The 18,547-nt window shown below is 41.4% G+C and overlaps 1 protein-coding gene across 6 annotated transcripts in view; it reads right to left on the reverse strand.

Annotated features, from left to right (window-relative positions):
- Positions 1–18,547, reverse strand: part of LOC112261010 (serine/threonine-protein phosphatase 2B catalytic subunit alpha isoform) — a 95,871-nt gene that overhangs the window by 46,525 nt on the left and 30,799 nt on the right. For all 6 annotated transcript variants that reach the window (XM_042328424.1, XM_042328425.1, XM_042328429.1 and 3 more), the window contains exon 2: positions 6,609–6,809. In XM_042328424.1, the coding sequence (XP_042184358.1) occupies positions 6,609–6,809 (201 nt within the window). The remainder of the gene's footprint in view (positions 1–6,608; positions 6,810–18,547) is intronic.

Below are 18,547 nucleotides of genomic sequence, written 5' to 3' on the forward strand. Positions count from 1 at the left end.
AATACTGACTGAAATCTATGAAAGGAACATCACTTGCACAGCCTATTATTATTATTAAGGAACACAAGTATGCTATTATGGAGGAAAAACATGTATCCCAATGCCTGTTGAGATCTCAACTATAGAGTGTTGTTCTTGTCTGCAATTGTATGGTAACATGCAGTGTCGAAAAATGTACTGTACTCTCCCGCTCTCCAGAGTGATGGGGCATTAATTTATTTAGTCCCGTTGGTCTACTTTACACTAATGTGACAACTTTGATGTTAATCACATCCCCACCTCATCCATCAATCAATTGCTCCAGTCAACAACCCAACATGACCCACACTGTGACTGGCCTGACTCAATCACTCCATGATCACTCCATTCGCCACTCAGTCAAATAGAATTGGTTTTCCATTGCCCCTCTGGCCCCGTTCACCACTGCTCCCCGGAGAGCCAAGGAGCCACAGCCCACAGGGCCTTCCGATGTTTGTCACCCGCTGGCCACACACTGACAGCAAGCATGCTGGGACTGTGATTACAGAACCCAGACCAGCCAGGAACAACCCAGTCATTTCTTTGTAGACCCATTGCAGTGGTCGGAGCAGAGTGTCATATCCAGCTGCCAGTCAACCTTCACGACCAGCCAATCATAGTTTATATTGTCACACAAAGAATTCCCTGATTGGTTTGAACAACAAACAAAACAAATACTGTATTTATATTCTGAGTGTGTGTGCTATTCACAAACATTGGTCGATAATTCCCCCTCCATTTTTCTAACCTTACATTTCAGTGAGAAAACGCTAAACAACATGAACATTCATGCTAACAAATGACACTGATATACAGTAGCAAAAGACAACACCAGCCAACTACAGTTGCCTGAAACACAGTTGCTATAGCACTGATATTAATTGGGTCCTTGGCAATGAATACCAAAACCATCCTCTGATTTGTTTGCATGTCTGTCTTTAAGCATGCATCTAAAGATTTCGAGAGTAAGCCCGTAGAAATGTATTGAAGACAGTTCCAATTATCATCTGTTGAAGGAAAGCCATTAGCTCGAGTTGCAAACCCCCTGAGGCACGAGGAAGAGAAGAGAGAATGATTTCTCCTCCGCATTTGCATCGTAAACTCTCATTTTGTCTTTGGAGAATCCCCACTCTTTGCAAATGGTTTAATTTCTGGATTTAGACTTAAAGGGTTATCATTTCTAATGCGCTTCCTCTCAGAGTCAACAGTATGGTGTTACAAATGCTATTCAATTCACGCTGTCTGAGAAGCAGCTCACTGTGCAAAGTGGATGTTCAATCTCGCTTACTACAAAAAGGTAGATGTTTGTAAGGCAGCATCGATCCCCTAATCATATGTCATTAAAGGAAATTATAGAATTATAGAAAGTCAAAATCCCTCTCGCTCATTGGTTTCTCAGCCAGCACTGTACGCAAAGGCTGACCATGATCACTATGGAAACAACCCTACAATGAAAGAATGTAACTTTCAGAGGCTTTTCACACCAACTCAACTGTTAAATACAAAGGACTTTTCACATGGCTGCTAACCACCACGCGCTAACACTTTGCGCCATAACAAGTTACGACTATTCAGTTTTATAATGTGTGATTTAAGATCAATCTCATGACCAGGATTTAACTGCATGTTGTAAGCAATACTAACTGTAAATCAATGCAAGCCAACTCTATACCAGGGGTGTCCAACCCTGTTCCTGGAGAGCTTCTGTACCTTCTTGTATGTTTTCGCTCCAACCCCAGTTGTAACTAACCTGGTTCAGTTTATCAACGAGCTAATTATTAGAATCAGGTGTGCTAGATTAGGGTTGGAGTGAAAACCTACAGGATGGTAGCTCTCCATGAACAGGGCTGGAGTGAATACCTACAGGATGGTAGCTCTCCAGGAACAGGGTTGGAATGAAAATCTACAGGATGGTAGCTCTCCAGGAACAGGGTGGGAGGGAAAACCTACAGGATGGTAGCTCTCCAGGAACAGGGTTGGAGTGAAAACCTACAGGATGGTAGCTCTCCAGGAACAGGGCTGGAGTGAAAACCTACAGGATGGTAGCTCTCCAGGAACAGGGTTGGAGTGAAAACCTACAGGATGGTAGCTCTCCATGATCAGGGTTGGAGAGCCTTGGTCTATATGATGGACTTTTGATAGCACAGTTCTGGTTCATTTCTGGTCAATGAAGCATGAATGCATACCAGAACAAAAGATCATTCTATCAAAAGCTGGGATGAACTCAATTAAAGTGACTTACTCAACATCACACTGGAATGAGACATAAAATGAGAAGAACAAACAATCTAAGAACACAAAGGGCATAGAGGGACATGATGAAGCAACAAAAGGTTACACTAAACGCTGCAGTGCCGAGGATGTGCTCTCTGTGTGTGTGTGTGTGTGGGTGGATCTGAAGATCTCGACAAAGCCAACCTGTGTCGTTTTTTCTCTCTGTGATAACGCCATGGTGACAGAAGTGGCTGTGGGGTCCCACTGGAATAGTCAGAGTGACATAGGGGTCAAGGTGACGACCTGATGAATAGGCAGCCAGGCCACAGTGAGTTGTAGACCCGTGTAGCTCTAGTTGGTAGAGCATGGCGCGTGCAACGCCAGGGTTGTGGGTTCGGTTCCCATGGGGGACCAGTACGACAATGTATGCACTCACTACTGTAAGGTACTCTGGATAAGGATTTAGCATCTGCTAAATCCCTAAAATGTAAATGTTGTAGTCAGCTGGACACAATGGATAGTAGGTAGTATTCATAGCAGATACAATGGCTTTCCTCTGGGCTTTGTTATTAGCACACACATGAAGACAAGCACGCACAGGCAATCACGACACACATATGAGATGAGCAGGTGGGAGTACATTATCTCAAGTGAGCTAGGATTTGTTCTCGCCATCCAGTGCAACTGCGCGATAGAGAACAACAACATATCGTCAGTCAGCAACAGCAGTGTGTGTGTGGGTGGCTGACTTACGCAATCTAGTGCGGCTCAATAACCTACACAGGCCACTCCAGAGGCAAGCTCATTGAGTTGGTGTGATCCACCGGGGAAGGCAGACGGTGCAAAATCCTCTTTTGATTGAGCAGATCGGTAATACCTCGGAGATCAACGCCGAGTCTCTGGGAAGAGTTCCAGCCTGGAGTGAAGTAGTAGTGTATATGGAATGCAGCTCGCGATCTGTTCAGTATTCATGTGTTATATGTGAGAGACCGGGATGTAAAGGTCTGGTAGAGAAAATGCTCTTTTCTCTCGCTGGTTGTAGAGTTAAGTCATTACTGCAGTTTTTTTTGCAATAGCAGAACGTAGCTACAGGTTGTTGGACTGAATGATTCAGCAGGGAGCTGTGTCAGGAGCAGTTTGGGCCTGATGGACTAACACTGTGGCCTGGTTCCCCCATGAAAGCCCAGATGCCACCTGGCACAACCAGGAAGAGAGTGTGTGTGTTGTTTGTCTCAGGAGGGCCATTCAGCCAAGACACATCACATAGACGGATGAGAGGGTAGAATGAGGTGGAGAAAACACAGCGCGTTTTGATTGTACAGTATGAGTGAGAAAAAAAGGATGTATTCTTTCTAACAGAAAATGTGGCCTTGTGTCAGTGTGTGTGTGTGTGTGGATGGGTGTTTGTGTGCGTGTGTATACGTGTGTATCATTGCCGTAGAATAGGACTGTTGAGTAGGAGAGGGGCGGGGGGTGGGTGTAGGAGTGGGAGTAGAAGTAGCTAATGTTAACCCCTACCTCTGACTCTACTATCCCCCAGGCTGATTCACAACCAACACACAACCAAGCCTTTTCTCTCACTCTCCATTACACTTTAGAACCAATCACATACAACTGATTTCTCTGGAAGATAGCAATGATGAAGTGGAGGTCCAGGCTTTTTTCTTTACTACGGAATGAGAGGTATTGGTTACACAATATGATCTGCTGAGAATGAGATAGGGACCATACATACAGCATTATACACCCAGCTAGCACATAACGTTCTGAGAACCATATGTTTCTCAAAGCTTGGTGAGAGCGTCCTATGGTTATTTTGCATACAACCTTCCCACAACTTTCTTTGCATGGTGCAGGTAATGTTATATGGAATGCTCTCCAACTGGTTGAACATTGGGAATGTTCTCAAATAGTCCAGAGAACATTAAGAAACAACGTTCTTCTGTGGGAATTTCAGTACATCAGCATTACTTTTCATACAGGTTTCCTCAAATTGTTCTAAAAACGTTAAGAAAACTTGAAAACTTTCAAAGAATGTTATTTAAAAACATATGCCTGTTCTCAGCATCAACATAACTTTTTATTCTCCATCTTGTTAAGTGTGTTCAGGTGTGTTGGCTGTGCCCACTAATTGGCCACACCTGATCTTAATGAGTACTTGTTTCCTTTGAAATGGGGTCTGTTTGAATAGACTAAAATGAACAGATTTTTTATTTAAAACAAATAACATGGTATATATACTACAGTAGCTCCATCTATGCAGTGCAGTGGACTAATTCCATTGATAGAGAAAATAAGATTATAGGTTTGAATCTCACTGATGCCATGCCACAATAAAAAATAAATGTGTTTGCGTGATTGATGGATTCCCATGTGTCCTATTGGTGCTGGAGTTCAAAACCGTTAACACAAACTCCCTCCAGAGTGGCGCAGCGGTCTAAGGTTCTGCATCTCAGTGCACGAGGTGTCAATAAAGTCCCCGGTTCAAATCCAGGCTGTATCACATCCGGCTGTGATTGGGAGTCCCATAGTGGGGTGCACAATTGGCCCAGCGTCATCCGGGGTAGGCCGTCATTGTAAATAAGAATTTGTTCTTAATTGACTTGCCTAGTTAAATAAAGGTTCACGTTTAAATGGGGGAAAAAACAAGCTAATAGTGTTATTAAAAGTCTTATTGAAACCATGTTCTCAGAACATTATTTCATTTATTTTAAGTAATTTGGGGGTGGCGGTTAAGAGCGTAACCGAAAGGTGGCTGGTTCGAATCCCGAGCTGGCAAGGTAGATAATCTGCCCTTCTGCCCTTCAGTAAGGTAGTTAACCCCCAACAACAACTGCTCCCCAGGCGCTGATGATGTGGATGTTGATTAAGGCAGCCCCCCGCACCTCTTTGATTCAGAGGGGTTGGGTTAAATGCAGAAGATGCATTTAGGTTGAATACATTCAGTTGTGTAACTGACTAGGTATTCCCCTTTCTCTCATTTCCATTGAAAAAACACTCTGTTTTACTGGTCAGGAAACTTATGGCTTCATTCCCAGAACCAATGGGAAACCAAAAACGTACATCCCCACAACTTCCAAAGAACCAAATGTGCTAGCTGGGCAGTTTCCCATCCATTAGTTTAACATATAGTTACTGTTAAAAACCTTTTTTTATGGTAATCGAAACTAAAAAAGCAAAGATGTTTAGACATTCAGAATAAAAAACTTTTTTTGACACCCACATATTTCAGAGAAATAACAAAAATGAATGAATTCATTCAAATAAACAACCACATTGACATGATTTCACCAACTTTGGTGGTATGACAGAACTAAAATAGAAACCGTTTTGTCTTAAAACGTATGCTAACACATAGCAACCAGTGCCCTAACGCTCCCTTATTATATTCTGTGACGACTGCACATGGCTCTATGATTTGTGATCATAGCAGAGACAGTGGAGACATAATTTACAGCACATTGTGCAACAGTCAGCCACAAATAGAGGGGCAGCAGCACAGCACCTAGGCACCCTGCCATCTTCCATCATCACCTTAAGGCTATGGGTTTGAGTTCCATGGGTTTGAGTCTCATGTAAGGAGCTGTGTCTACCAGCCAGTCAGCCATACCCGAGCTAATACCTAGGTGTTTAGCTCAAGGGACTAACAGATATTTACTGTGCACAGTAGACATCTGACTAGTTCTTATCAAAGTGTCATGAATCACACAAAAATGATAGCTCGCGTAAAAATGTAAGATTAAAATAAACGAGCAACCTTAAAAATTCGACCAAGGTTTAGTGCATCTCATAACAAATGGTTAGGTAGTGGATTACATTTCAATCCATTTCACTGGCTCACATAAAATGTTATGTGACACGAAAAAAAGAAAAAAAACTCTATTCACCTCTCCATGAGGGCAAATACGTCTATGTGTGTGTCAGAGTCATTTTCCTTTTCAAGTCTATATGTACCAGAAGGGCATTTCAACAATTAGCATCGCCTTGGTTGGTCAGACTGTGTGAACCAGTTTCAAATGTCCCTCTGCCCTTTGCTTGTTACAGCGTTCTGGTGATGGGCAGCAGAGCCCACGCACGTCCTTCAAAGCCTGGCGGTGACTCACATACTCAGGGGAAGTGGGAAAAGTCAGAAGGTTGTATAAGGGCGCCCCAGACAGAGAGAGGGAGGAAAGGAGGGAGAAGTTCAAACAAACACGCATTGCAGTATTTAGGCTACAGAATAACTTTGGGTATTGTAAAGTTTTGCCACCACACACAACCAGGTAGACTCCCCCTCATAGGTAGAAACTTCTAGATTTCGGGAATAAGAAGTGTGTGTGTGCAGGCATTAGTTTGGTCTGTGTATGTCTATGTCCGTGTGTGTTTTACTCACTAACCTGTCACAGGGGCCTCTATGTCCAGCAGGTTCTTCTCAGCCCTCAAGATGGCCGCTCCCTCGCCGATGAGCCTGAGGGCCACACTCTCCTCCACGCGGCCCTCCTTGGTCAGGTGGCCTTTGAGCACGTCCACTTTGGGCCTCCCATCGCTGTCAAACACCTCCTTGGCTGTGAGTCGATGACTTGGCGGGAACGGGACAGCTGGAGGAGAAGGAAGAGGAGGAGAGTTAGTTCCTACAAACCCACAGGTACAAAAGCCCTCAAACAGTAAAGAGTGAGGAGGAGAGCCATGTTGGAGACTCTATGCTCCCAAGAGGACTAAGTCAAACAAGTCAAAGCTACAGTTGAATCACTGAGCAAGTTGAAGTCTTTGGAGGAAATATCTTGGCCAGAGAAGAGGTGTTAAGGGAAATATGCACCTCTCATTGAATGTAACAAAACACAGATTTGAACTAAACTATATTTTCTCTATATTTTCTCTATTTTAACTATTTGAAATAAACTATATTTTAACTAAAATGTGTGAATACATCTATATAGGATTTATTCAAATAGTAAACAAAGTCCTGCACTCTGATGTCAGCAATTATCAAACAGAAAACCAACTGCCGGTTTAGCATACACTAATGACGCCATTGAAATGACAAGAATTATCACAGCTAATATTTGATAGCCTGCAGCTAGCAGGACTGTGTGTTACTGCTGCCGCCTACACCAAATCCTCTCAAATGCTCACTATCCTGTCCTTACGGCCATCTTAATTATTGACTAATTACAGTCATCCACAACAATATCCTTCATTTAAGGAAAGCAGAACAGCAGAAACAAGGTATTCATTTCGGTGGAATTTGTTTCAATCATGACGCAGTCAAAGCTTTCTTGTTTCCACACAATGTAATGGCCATCCTATTATATAATACACAGTAATAGCTACCCTATTATATAATACACAGTAATAGCCATCATATTATATAATACACAGTAATAGCCATCATATTATATAATGCACAGTAATAGCATCATATTATATAATGCACAGTAATAGCCATCATATTATATAATGCACAGTAATAGCATCATATTATATAATGCACAGTAATAGCCATCATATTATATAATGCACAGTAATAGCCATCATATTATATAATACACAGTAATAGACATAATATGATTTACACACAGCTGTACAGTACAAAGAAGGTTCACCTCCCTGATAGTTAATTGCAAATTAGCCGCCACGAATTTACGAAAATATTAAGTGGATTCACTAACTCAGCATTTTCACACCATCAGAAACGAGGAAATCATCCTAATTAACATCCCAGAGCAGCATCACTGCTAACGACAGAGTAATGTGCTCTGCCATTAGCCATTACAGAAACAGCGTCATTGAGTGGAGAGGGGATCTCACAGACCGAGGCAATGATTTCACTTAGGTGACATCATCTGTAATCAGAATTCCAGCCCACCTCCATGTCACACTGTAATTAATAAAATAATAGAAAAAGGTCATTATAATTATGGGGCTTAATTTGATCTACCATGTATGCTGCATAAACTGCACAGATCTCCTGAAGTGTGCACTTGAACACTTCCCGTTATGGTGTAAACTCCCTCCAGCCAATGCTTACACCAATCCAAATTCTTTAAATCCATGACAAGGAAAGTGCAAGTGCAGATTTTGGGAGAAGCGTGGAGTACAGCCATAGACTTCTACTTCACTTTCAACAGTCTCTCTCAATAGACATTCGTATGATACAAGAAAGCAGAGCTAGCTCGAGATTGCAAATATGGCTTGCAAAGTTAACCTTCTCTTTCAGTACCTCACTCAGCTTCAATTCAGACACCCAACATGGATGATGACTGAAACAATTGACAAGTCAGCCAAACTATTCCTACCAAACAACTTCACATAGCCTACATCCCTGTACAGATAACACTCACCAGCCAGTGCCCCAGATATGGTTACCAAAGGCCCCCTGGCTGGGTCATTTCTCAGCACCTGTTGTGCAACTCTAGCCCCGGGCTTAAAATGACAGTCTGTCGTCATGCAGCCTCCCGTCTCTCATGTTGAGCTGTTGAACACAGGCTCCCCCCCAGCCTTCCACCACTTCTGCTACATAGTGCTACTCATATCATCAGGGGTGGGGGAAGCCTCTGTATGCTGCTTCCTGGGAACAGTGTGGGTGTGTGTGTGTGTGTGTGTGTGTGTGTGTGTGTGTGTGTGTGTGTGTGTGTGTGTGTGTGTGTGTGTGTGTGTGTGTGTGTGTGTGTGTGTGTGTGGTGTTTACTCATCAGTGCAACTACACACAGAGCCTGACGTGTTGTCTCCAATCTTACCGGCATCTTATTGCTGACACTTACTGTGTGTCAGGGTATCGCTACATTAATTTGACATCACCAACATGCTGGCGTCGATGACAGTGACAAATTTCAGTGGTATTGAAAATATTCCATTCTTTCAAGTTTTACGCACACAACGTGTGAATATGCACACTAAATGTAAGCTGAGTGAGCTAAATCAAGTGCTCCTAGTTTTTTTTTATTCCATGCCTATAGTAGGATGAGGTAAAGGGCATTCAGTATTGTTGGATACTCCTGGCTACAAGTGATGCTCTCAGGTTGCTGATGTCCAGTTGCTTAGCAGACTGTTGAACAATGTGTTATGCATGCGAGTGAATAAAAGAGAGCTAGCATAGGCTACTAGTTGGCATATCTGTGTTGTTCATGTCATTTGAGAAGGTGCAGGTTAGTTGGTTTGTTCATGTCATTTGAGAAGGTGCAGGGTAGTTGGTTTGTTAATGTCAATTGAGAAGGTGCAGGGTAGTTGGTTTGTTCATGTTATGTTAGCTTCTTCAGAAATGGCAAAACCACAGCAATTCTAAACACACATTGCCTACTGTGATTGATATACTGTAGGCCTTACCCCCTTTGACAGACTTTATGGATGATTGAGTCTTTGTCTTTGTCTTTCATGTATTGCCTTAATTTCTATTTCTCAATCCTGTCCTTACTTTATCCATTCTAATTAATCGTCAATAATTGATTTTGGAAGTAATTCGCAACATATTTCAATTTTGAAGACTGCCATATAGAATGGCACACGCCCATGCTTTCCAGCACTTAAGAACTGTGAGAGTGCAGCAGGCTGAGGTTTGATGAGCTTGCCTGCCTGCTTGGTTGCCCGCCTGCCTGGTTGCCTGCCTGTCCGCCTGGCTGATTACTCAGGATGACTCAAAGCTGGGCTCCATTAGCTGATAGCTTTCATTAATTTCATCATAACTCAGCCCCCCCGTCATGTAACCAGTCAATTGATGCTCTGCAGGCTACAATCTAGAAGGAGAGAAATTGGTCTGCATTTATATGGTCTGATCATTCCCTTCTCATTTACCACGACTTAAAGGGGAATTTGACAGAACAACTGATCATTTTATATTGTGCCTAAAGGTACAGTAATGAATTCCTTAATTTATTCATTAATTCAGTGAAAAGACCAAGGATCACAGCTCATCTCTCCGGCACCAACCACCCCACCCTACCAAACTTGTCGTGCACCCCTTTTTAAACCCTCATACAAATAGACAAAATAGACCAACCCCAGGATTCAATGTCCTGTATAAATGAAGTCAGCTATCAAAGACAACCTGGACCATGAGACTACCCAGTGGGCGTAGACGTCAATGCAACGTCTACTCCATGTTGGATCAACGTAATTTCATTGAAATGATGTGGAAACAACGTTGATTCAACCAGTGTGTGCTCAGTGCGTAGTCTGTTGCTCTGGAGTGCAATGCTGTAGTTGCCATCAGATCTCATATACCTGAGTGTTATGAATCTCTTTTCTCCTGATTTATATTTCTCCCATCACTGTGGCAGTAGAAAATGGCTTTTGGCAATCAGTGAAAAAGTAGACGCTTAATTGGTAAAAAGGCCAATAAGAGTTTCAACTCAGGAAAGCAACAGGCATGGTTAAGAGCCATCACTCCAATTAGAGCCATTTCCACCATTAGCTAGAAACACTGTCCATCTCCCGTTGCATAGCAAATTAATACTATGCATTATTCAAACAACTCCCCCTCATTTATTTCAAATGCATTATCTATCTCCCACTCATGCATTATTTGAAGCACTCCTGGGAACGACAAGTAATTCCTTTCCACAGATTAAAAGTATCATTCAAAAGGCTGATTACAGGAAACCATGTTGGTCATACTGGGGGTCGACACTTAACACTTTTAACGTTGTGTAACCATTACTTCAGGTAGGAGCATAATGACGTTGCCATTATGAATGTTCAGAATCAAAAGAAAGGATCAAAAGAAAGGATGGAAGAAGGGTGGGTTACCGGTGGATTAATGGTGAGATACTGTACGACCAAGCATGACACTTGGGGTGCAACTCAAAAGTCAGGCGAAAGATCCCAGACAGATTTCAGCACATGGAAACTGCAATGCTTTATTATACGACAGTACAAAAGATTAATTGACATGTTTGGCCAATTAAAAACTCACAGCTGCAAGAATCTTGTCTAGAGCTTTAAAACAACATTACTTGTTGACGTTACCTCTCTGCTGTTTTCACTACATTTACCTTTCTGCTACTTTCACGACCATACCTCTCTGCTATTTTCACTACATTTACCTTTCTGCTACTTTCACTACATTACCTCTCTGCTACTTGCACAACATTACCTTTCTGCTACTTTCACACCATTACCTCTCTGCTACTTTCGTAACGTTGCCACTCTGCTACTTTCATTACATTACCTTTCTGCTACTTTCACTACATTACCTCTCTGCTACTTTCATTACATTACCTTTCTGCTACTTTCACTACATTAACATACAAAAGTACTGCTCTCCAACTACCTTGTAAGCCGCGTATTCTCCAATTACAATATGCTGGGCATGTGGATGTTTCTAGAATATAACAAATATAATATAACAAATATAACAAAGCTTTCTTCGTGTCCAACAAGCTTTCTCTGCCTTTAACCTTGTTCTGAACACCTCCAAAACAAAGATCATGTTGTTTGGTAAGAAGAATACCCCTGTCCCCACCGGTGTGATTACTACCTCTGAGGGTAGTCACCTCATACAAGTACTTGGGAGTATGGCTACATGGTACACTGCCTTCTCTCAGCACATATCAAAGCTGCAGGCTAAAGTTAAATCTAGACTTGGTTTCCTCAATCGTAATCGCTCCTCTTTCACCCCAGCTGCCAAACTAACCCTGATTCAGATGACCATCCTACCCATACTAGATTACGGAGACTTAATTTATAGATTGGCAGGTAAGGGTACTTTCAAGCAGCTAGATGTTCTTTACCATTCGTCCATCAGATTTGCCACCAATGCCCCCATCACTGCACTCTATACTCCTCTGTAAACTGGTCATCTCTATATACCCGTTGCAAGACCCACTGGTTGATGCTTATTTATAAAACCCTCTTAGGCCTCACGCCCCCCTATCTGAGATACCTACCGCAGCACTCATCCTCCACATACAACACCCGTTCTGCCAGTCACATTCTGTTAAAGGTCCCCAAAGCACACACATCCCTGGGTTGCTCCTCTTTTCAGTTCGCTGCAGCTGGCGACTAGAACGAGCTGAAAAAAAAACTGTCAAACTGGACAGTTTTATCTCTTCATTCAAAGACTCATGGACACTCTTACTGACAGTTGTGGCTGCTTCGCCTGATGTATTGTCGTCTCTACCTTCTTGCCCTTTGTGCTGTTGTCTTTGCCCAATGATGTTTGTACCATGTTTTGTGCTGCCACCATCATGTCGTCATCTTGTGTTGCTACTATGCTGTGTTGTCAAGTGTTGTTGCCATGCTATGTTGTTGTCTTTAGGTCCCTCTTTATGTAGATGTTTTATTTTTAATTACAGCCCCTGTCCCCGCAGGAGACCTATTGGTAGGCCGTCATTGTAAATAAGAATATGTACTTAACTGACTTGCCTAGTTAAATAAAGGTTAAAAAAAATAAAAAAAATAAAAAGAATATCTCAACATCCCTAGCTGATCAAATAGCTTTCTTCTCCTGAATCCCTATCCTTTACGATATACATTAGTGTATGTAGCCATATAATTACATATAGAATGTGAATTAAAGGATCTCTATCCATTTAGCCTACATGACTCAGTTCAATAAATACGGCCCAAGGTCACCACATTTCACTGCACACAGTGAGATGCACAATATACATACAGTGGGGCAAAAAGTATTTAGTCAGCCACCAATTGTGCAAGTTCTCCCACTTAAAAAGATGAGAGACGCCTGTAATTTTCATCATAGGTACACTTCAACTATGACAGACAAAATTATTTTTAAAAAATCAGAAAATCACATTGTAGGATTTTTAATGAATGTATTTGCAAATTATGGTGGAAAATAAGTATTTGGTCACCTACAAACAAGCAAGATTTTTGGCTCTCACAGACCTGTAACTTCTTCTTTAAGAGGCTCTTCTATCCTCCACTCGTTACCTGTATTAATGGCACCTGTTTGAACTTGTTATCAGTATAAAACACACCTGTCCACAACGTCAAACAGTCACACTCCAAACTCCACTATGGCCAAGACCAAAGAGCTGTCAAAGGACACCAGAAACAAAATTGTAGACCTGCACCAGGCTGGGAAGACTGAATCTGCAATAGGTAAGCAACTTGGTTTGAAGAAATCAACTGTGGGAGCAATTATTAGGAAATGGAAGACATACAAGACCACTGATAATCTCCCTCGATCTGGGGCTCCACGCAAGATCTCACCCCGTGGGGTCAAAATGATCACAAGAACGGTGAGCAAAAATCCCAGAACCACACGGGGGGACCTAGTGAATGACCTGCAGAGAGCTGGGACCAAAGTAACAAAGCCTACCATCAGTAACACACTACGCCGCCAGGGACTCAAATCCTGCAGTGCCAGACGTGTCCCCCTGCTTAAGCCAGTACATGTCCAGGCCCATCTGAAGTTTGCTAGAGAGCATTTGGATGATCCAGAAGAAGATTGGGAGAATGTCATATGGTCAGATGAAACCAAAATATAACTTTTGGTAAAAACTCAACTCGTCGTGTTTGGAGGACAAAGAATGCTGAGTTGCATCCAAAGAACACCATACCTACTGTGAAGCATGGGGGTGGAAACATCATGCTTTGGGGCTGTTTTTCTGCAAAGGGACCAGGACGACTGATCCGTGTAAAGGAAAGAATGAATGGGGCCATGTATTGTGAGATTTTGAGTGAAAACCTCCTTCCATCAGCAAGGGCATTGAAGATGAAACGTGGCTGGGTCTTTCAGCATGACAATGATCCCAAACACACTGCCCGGGCAACGAAGGAGTGGCTTCGTAAGAAGCATTTCAAGGTCCTGGAGTGGCCTAGCCAGTCTCCAGATCTCAACTCCATAGAAAATCTTTGGAGGGAGTTGAAAGTCTGTGTTGCCCAGCAACAGCCCCAAAACATCACTGCTCTAGAGGAAATCTGCATGGAGGAATGGGCCAAAATACCTGCAACAGTGTGTGAAAACCTTGTGAAGACTTACAGAAAACGTTTGACCTCTGTCATTGCCAACAGGGTATATAACAAAGTATTGAGATAAACTTTTGTTATAGACCAAATACTTATTTTCCACCATAATTTGCAAATAAATTCATTAAAAATCCTACAATGTGATTTTCTGGATTTTTTTTCTCATTTTGTTTGTCATAGTTGATGTGTACCTATGATGAAAATTACAGGCCTCTCTCATCTTTTTAAGTGGGAGAACGTGCACAATTGGTGGCTGACTAAATATTTTTTGCCCCACTGTACACACAACATACATTACACGTCTTGGGTAGGAGAGTCTTAATCAACATAACATACTGTAGTGGGACTCAGTCATTGCAAAGAAAAACAGATTTCCCATGGAGCCATATCGCACCTCGATTCATTTTCCCAGAAGCATGCGACTCAGCAACAAGAGCCTCATAGGAGAGACCCGTGAGGATTACCATACAGCACGTCATTCATATGGGAGGCATACAGTACTGTATTGTATGTAGCAAACAAATTATTGGGGTGTAACAGTATGTCTTGTATGTACAAAGAATGCTTTTTAGCATCTGATATGATCAAACTAAGCAATGGGTTTACTGTGAGTCAGTACTTGAAATTAACCATGAGCAACGTTCGGTACAGGATTCATGCTCAGTGCTAGACACAGAAAGGAGGGGAAAACAAACATTTTGAAACAGAGTGTAATGGGGAAGAACTATCTAAACTGGTCCAATAAGAACGTTATGCCCTACTGAACATGGTCCAGGTGTCTACACCCTCCTCCCCTCTCACTCCCTTGTTGTTGACATCTGACTGAAAGCTGCATGCAGTCGGCAATATGTTATGCCCTTAGAGATCCTATTAAATTACTAGAGGGGCTATGTCATAAACCCTCAAAGTTCTAGAATGGGGGTGAACATGCCAGTCCTATTGGTCAGGGAGAAATCCAAAACCAATCGAATTGGAATGATTGGCAGTAGAGGCATAATTCAGATTTGACTTATGCAGGAAAATAAGTAAGGCATGTGATTTAGCAGAAATTGTGTAATGAAATTATTGTCAACCTAAAATATTGTCATACAGTGTGGCAAAAAAGTATTTAGTCAGCCACCAATTGTGCAAGTTCTCCAACTTAAAAAGATGAGCGAGGCCTGTAATTTTCATCATAGATACACTTCAACTATGACAGACAAAATGAGAAGAAAAAAAATCCAGAAAATCACATTGTAGGATTTTTAATGAATTTATTTGCAAATTATGGTGGAAAATAAGTATTTGGTCACCTACAAACAAGCAAGATTTCTGGCTCTCACAGACCTGTAACTTCTTATTTTAGAGGCTCCTCTGTCCTCCACTCGTTACCTGTATTAATGGCACCTGTTTGAACTTGTTATCAGTATAAAAGATGAAAATTACAGACCTCTCTCATCTTTTTAATTTGGAGAACTTGCACAATTGGTGGCTGACTAAATACTTTTTTGCCCCACTGTATAATTATACAGTTTATACAGGTTTTATACACATGTTCTGTATAAATGCCTCTAAAATACAGTGCCTTGCAAAATAATTCAGACCCCTTGGATTTCTTCACATTTTATTGTGTTAGAAAGAGGGATTCAAATTGATTAATTAAAAAAAAAAATCAACAATCTACAATCTACACCAAATAATCTGCAATATCAAAGTGGAAGATATAAAATATATATTTTTAAAGATAAATACACATAACTAAAATATAGTCGCTGTATAAGTATTCAGCCCCATAGTTTAGGCAAGCCTAAATTAGTTGAGGAGTAAAATGTGGCTTAACAAATCACATAAGTTACATGAAATAATATGGGTTGACAAGATTCTTTAATGACTAACAATTCCTCTGTCCCCCATACATCACCTGTAACTTCCCTCAGCCAATTATTGAATTTCAAGCACAGATTCAATAACAAAGGCCAGGAAGCTTTTTGAAAGCCTCATAAAGAAGGGCTTCAGTGATTGGTAGATGAGTAACAACAACAAATAAGACATTAAATATCTATTTTTGCATGGTCAAGTTAATAATTATGCTGTGGATTATGTATTAAACCACCAAGACACATCAAAGATACTGTTGTCGTTCTGAACTGAGCTTCAGAACAGGAATGAAACTGCTCAGGGATGTTACTATGAGGACAATGTAGATTTTAAAACAGCTACAGTGACTCCACAATAATGACCTAAATGAGTGAAAAGAAGAATATTCCCCAAGATTCCCCAAAAAGTTCAATATTACAAAAAACTGAGCAAAGGAATACACTTTTTGGCCTAAATACAAAGCCTTATGTTTGAGACAAATCAACATCTTGACACAGCTTGAATTTTGAAAAAAATAAATGGGCAAATATTTGCACCATACAAGTGTGCAAAGCGCTTGTATAGCCTAATTACCCAAGAAGACTCACAGCTGTAATCGATACCAAAGGTGTTTCTAACATTTACTCAGGGAGTAAATATTTACACAACGACTAAATTTGAGATATTTAAAATATCGTTTTTTTTTTAATCCAATTTTTTGAGTGTTTTGTGTAGATTGTTGACAAAAAAAAATTCAATAAATGTTTAATTCCACTTTGTAGCACAATAGAACTCCAAGGGGTCTCCAAGGGGGTCACCAAGGGACAGCAGGGTAGCCAAGTGGTTAGAGCGTTGGACTAGTAACCGAAAGGTTGCAAGTTTGAATCCCCGAGCTGACAAGGTACAAACAGCCAGTTAACCCACTGTTCCTAGGCCGTCATTGAAAATAAGAATTTGTTCTTAACTGACTTGCCTAGTAAAATAAAAGGTAAAATAAATAAATAAAAATACTTTTGCAAGGTACTTGTATATGCCAAAACATATGTTTTCTTGGAAAGCTGTTTTCTTGGAGTGCTATTATATGACACAATATCAGTCCTTATTGCATTTACAACTTGTCTAACAGTCCTATCATCAACTGACTTCAGCCAGTGTATGACTGTGGACTGACTGCATTGTTTGAATGGAATGTTGCCATATTGGCAGTTAATTTGAAACATTTATGGAATCCTTCCTCTAAAACTGTCTGGCTAGATATTTTACACAATATCTTATCACGGCACAACAAACCATGGCTGACAAGCTCCCCGACCAAAATGGCTGACCTTTATCTCCATCGTAAAAAGGATCATGTCTATTCGATTCTATGGTAAGGGCTTATCTCAAACTCAAAAGATACAGAATCAACAGAGCACTACGGAAGATCGTCAAGCATTGCATAGCGAGTCGTTGTCGTCACTGCATTAGTCAGCACGTAGCTCGTTTTTGATAGGGATGCCCATTTAAACAACTGCACAGACCCACTTCTCTCATCCACCATAACACCCATGTATTCAGGCAGAGTTTGTATACATATGAAGTCACCATTTTACTCTGTACTCTCATTGCACAAGTAACATGAGCGAGTGTCAGGGGGAATGAATGCTCCCATTGCTATTGATCTGGGAACGCTGACTGTCTGGAAGTGTCAATCACATTACAGCTTGAAGCAGCTACTTTCTATGGGTCTCAAAACAGGCAACATAACTGTGGCTACATTATCAACTCCAGCCAATCAGCCTTCACCACAGACTGAGCAGCCAATCAGCCTTCACCACAGACTGTGCAGTGTCTGAGGAGAAAGAAGTCACTTCGTAAAAAGGCGATTAGCTGCACAAAGATACGATGGATAATAATAATGGGCACATTATACTGTATATCGTGGCTGATAGAGCATGTGACTTAGACTAAGAAAATAACTTTCCACAAAATGAACCTCCATATGTAGAAATGAAAAAGTGTTGTTTCCATGAAGTCTCAACCATGTATACATCATTTACATCAAAAGTACTATTTCATATACAAACAATCGCCGAAAACAATATTGACAAAGGCTCATTTTCAAACCAATACTCTAAATTGGAGTGTTTTGGCATCTCACGGATTTCACAATGAAATCTTGTCGAGCACAACGCCTTTCAATGGACTATGGGATTTGACCTGGGAAAATGGCTGACAGGGCACCAACTGCTACCCTCCGAGAGTGTGGGTGAGTCTTTGGCTGGCACTTCCCATCTACACCCCGAGACAAATTACCACGCCAGCACTTTTCACTGCCGCCAGCCTCTGCATGACCACCAGAAAAGAGAGAAAAACAAGAGGTGAAAAAAAGGAGAGAAAAGAAGAGGGTGGGACAAAATGATAGAGATGGAGAGACAGACAACAATAACAATGCGCCCGATATTATATATCGGCCTTGATGTCGGTAGCGCCATATCGTATCGGACGATAATGGCTAAAAACGTTACAATATTGGTATCTTCCAATAGTCTATTTCAACGCAAGATATTTCAAGGCCCCAAACAAGAGCCAG

The sequence above is a fragment of the Oncorhynchus tshawytscha genome, linkage group LG10 (assembly GCF_018296145.1).
Source record: "Oncorhynchus tshawytscha isolate Ot180627B linkage group LG10, Otsh_v2.0, whole genome shotgun sequence".
Taxonomy (NCBI): domain Eukaryota; kingdom Metazoa; phylum Chordata; class Actinopteri; order Salmoniformes; family Salmonidae; genus Oncorhynchus; species Oncorhynchus tshawytscha.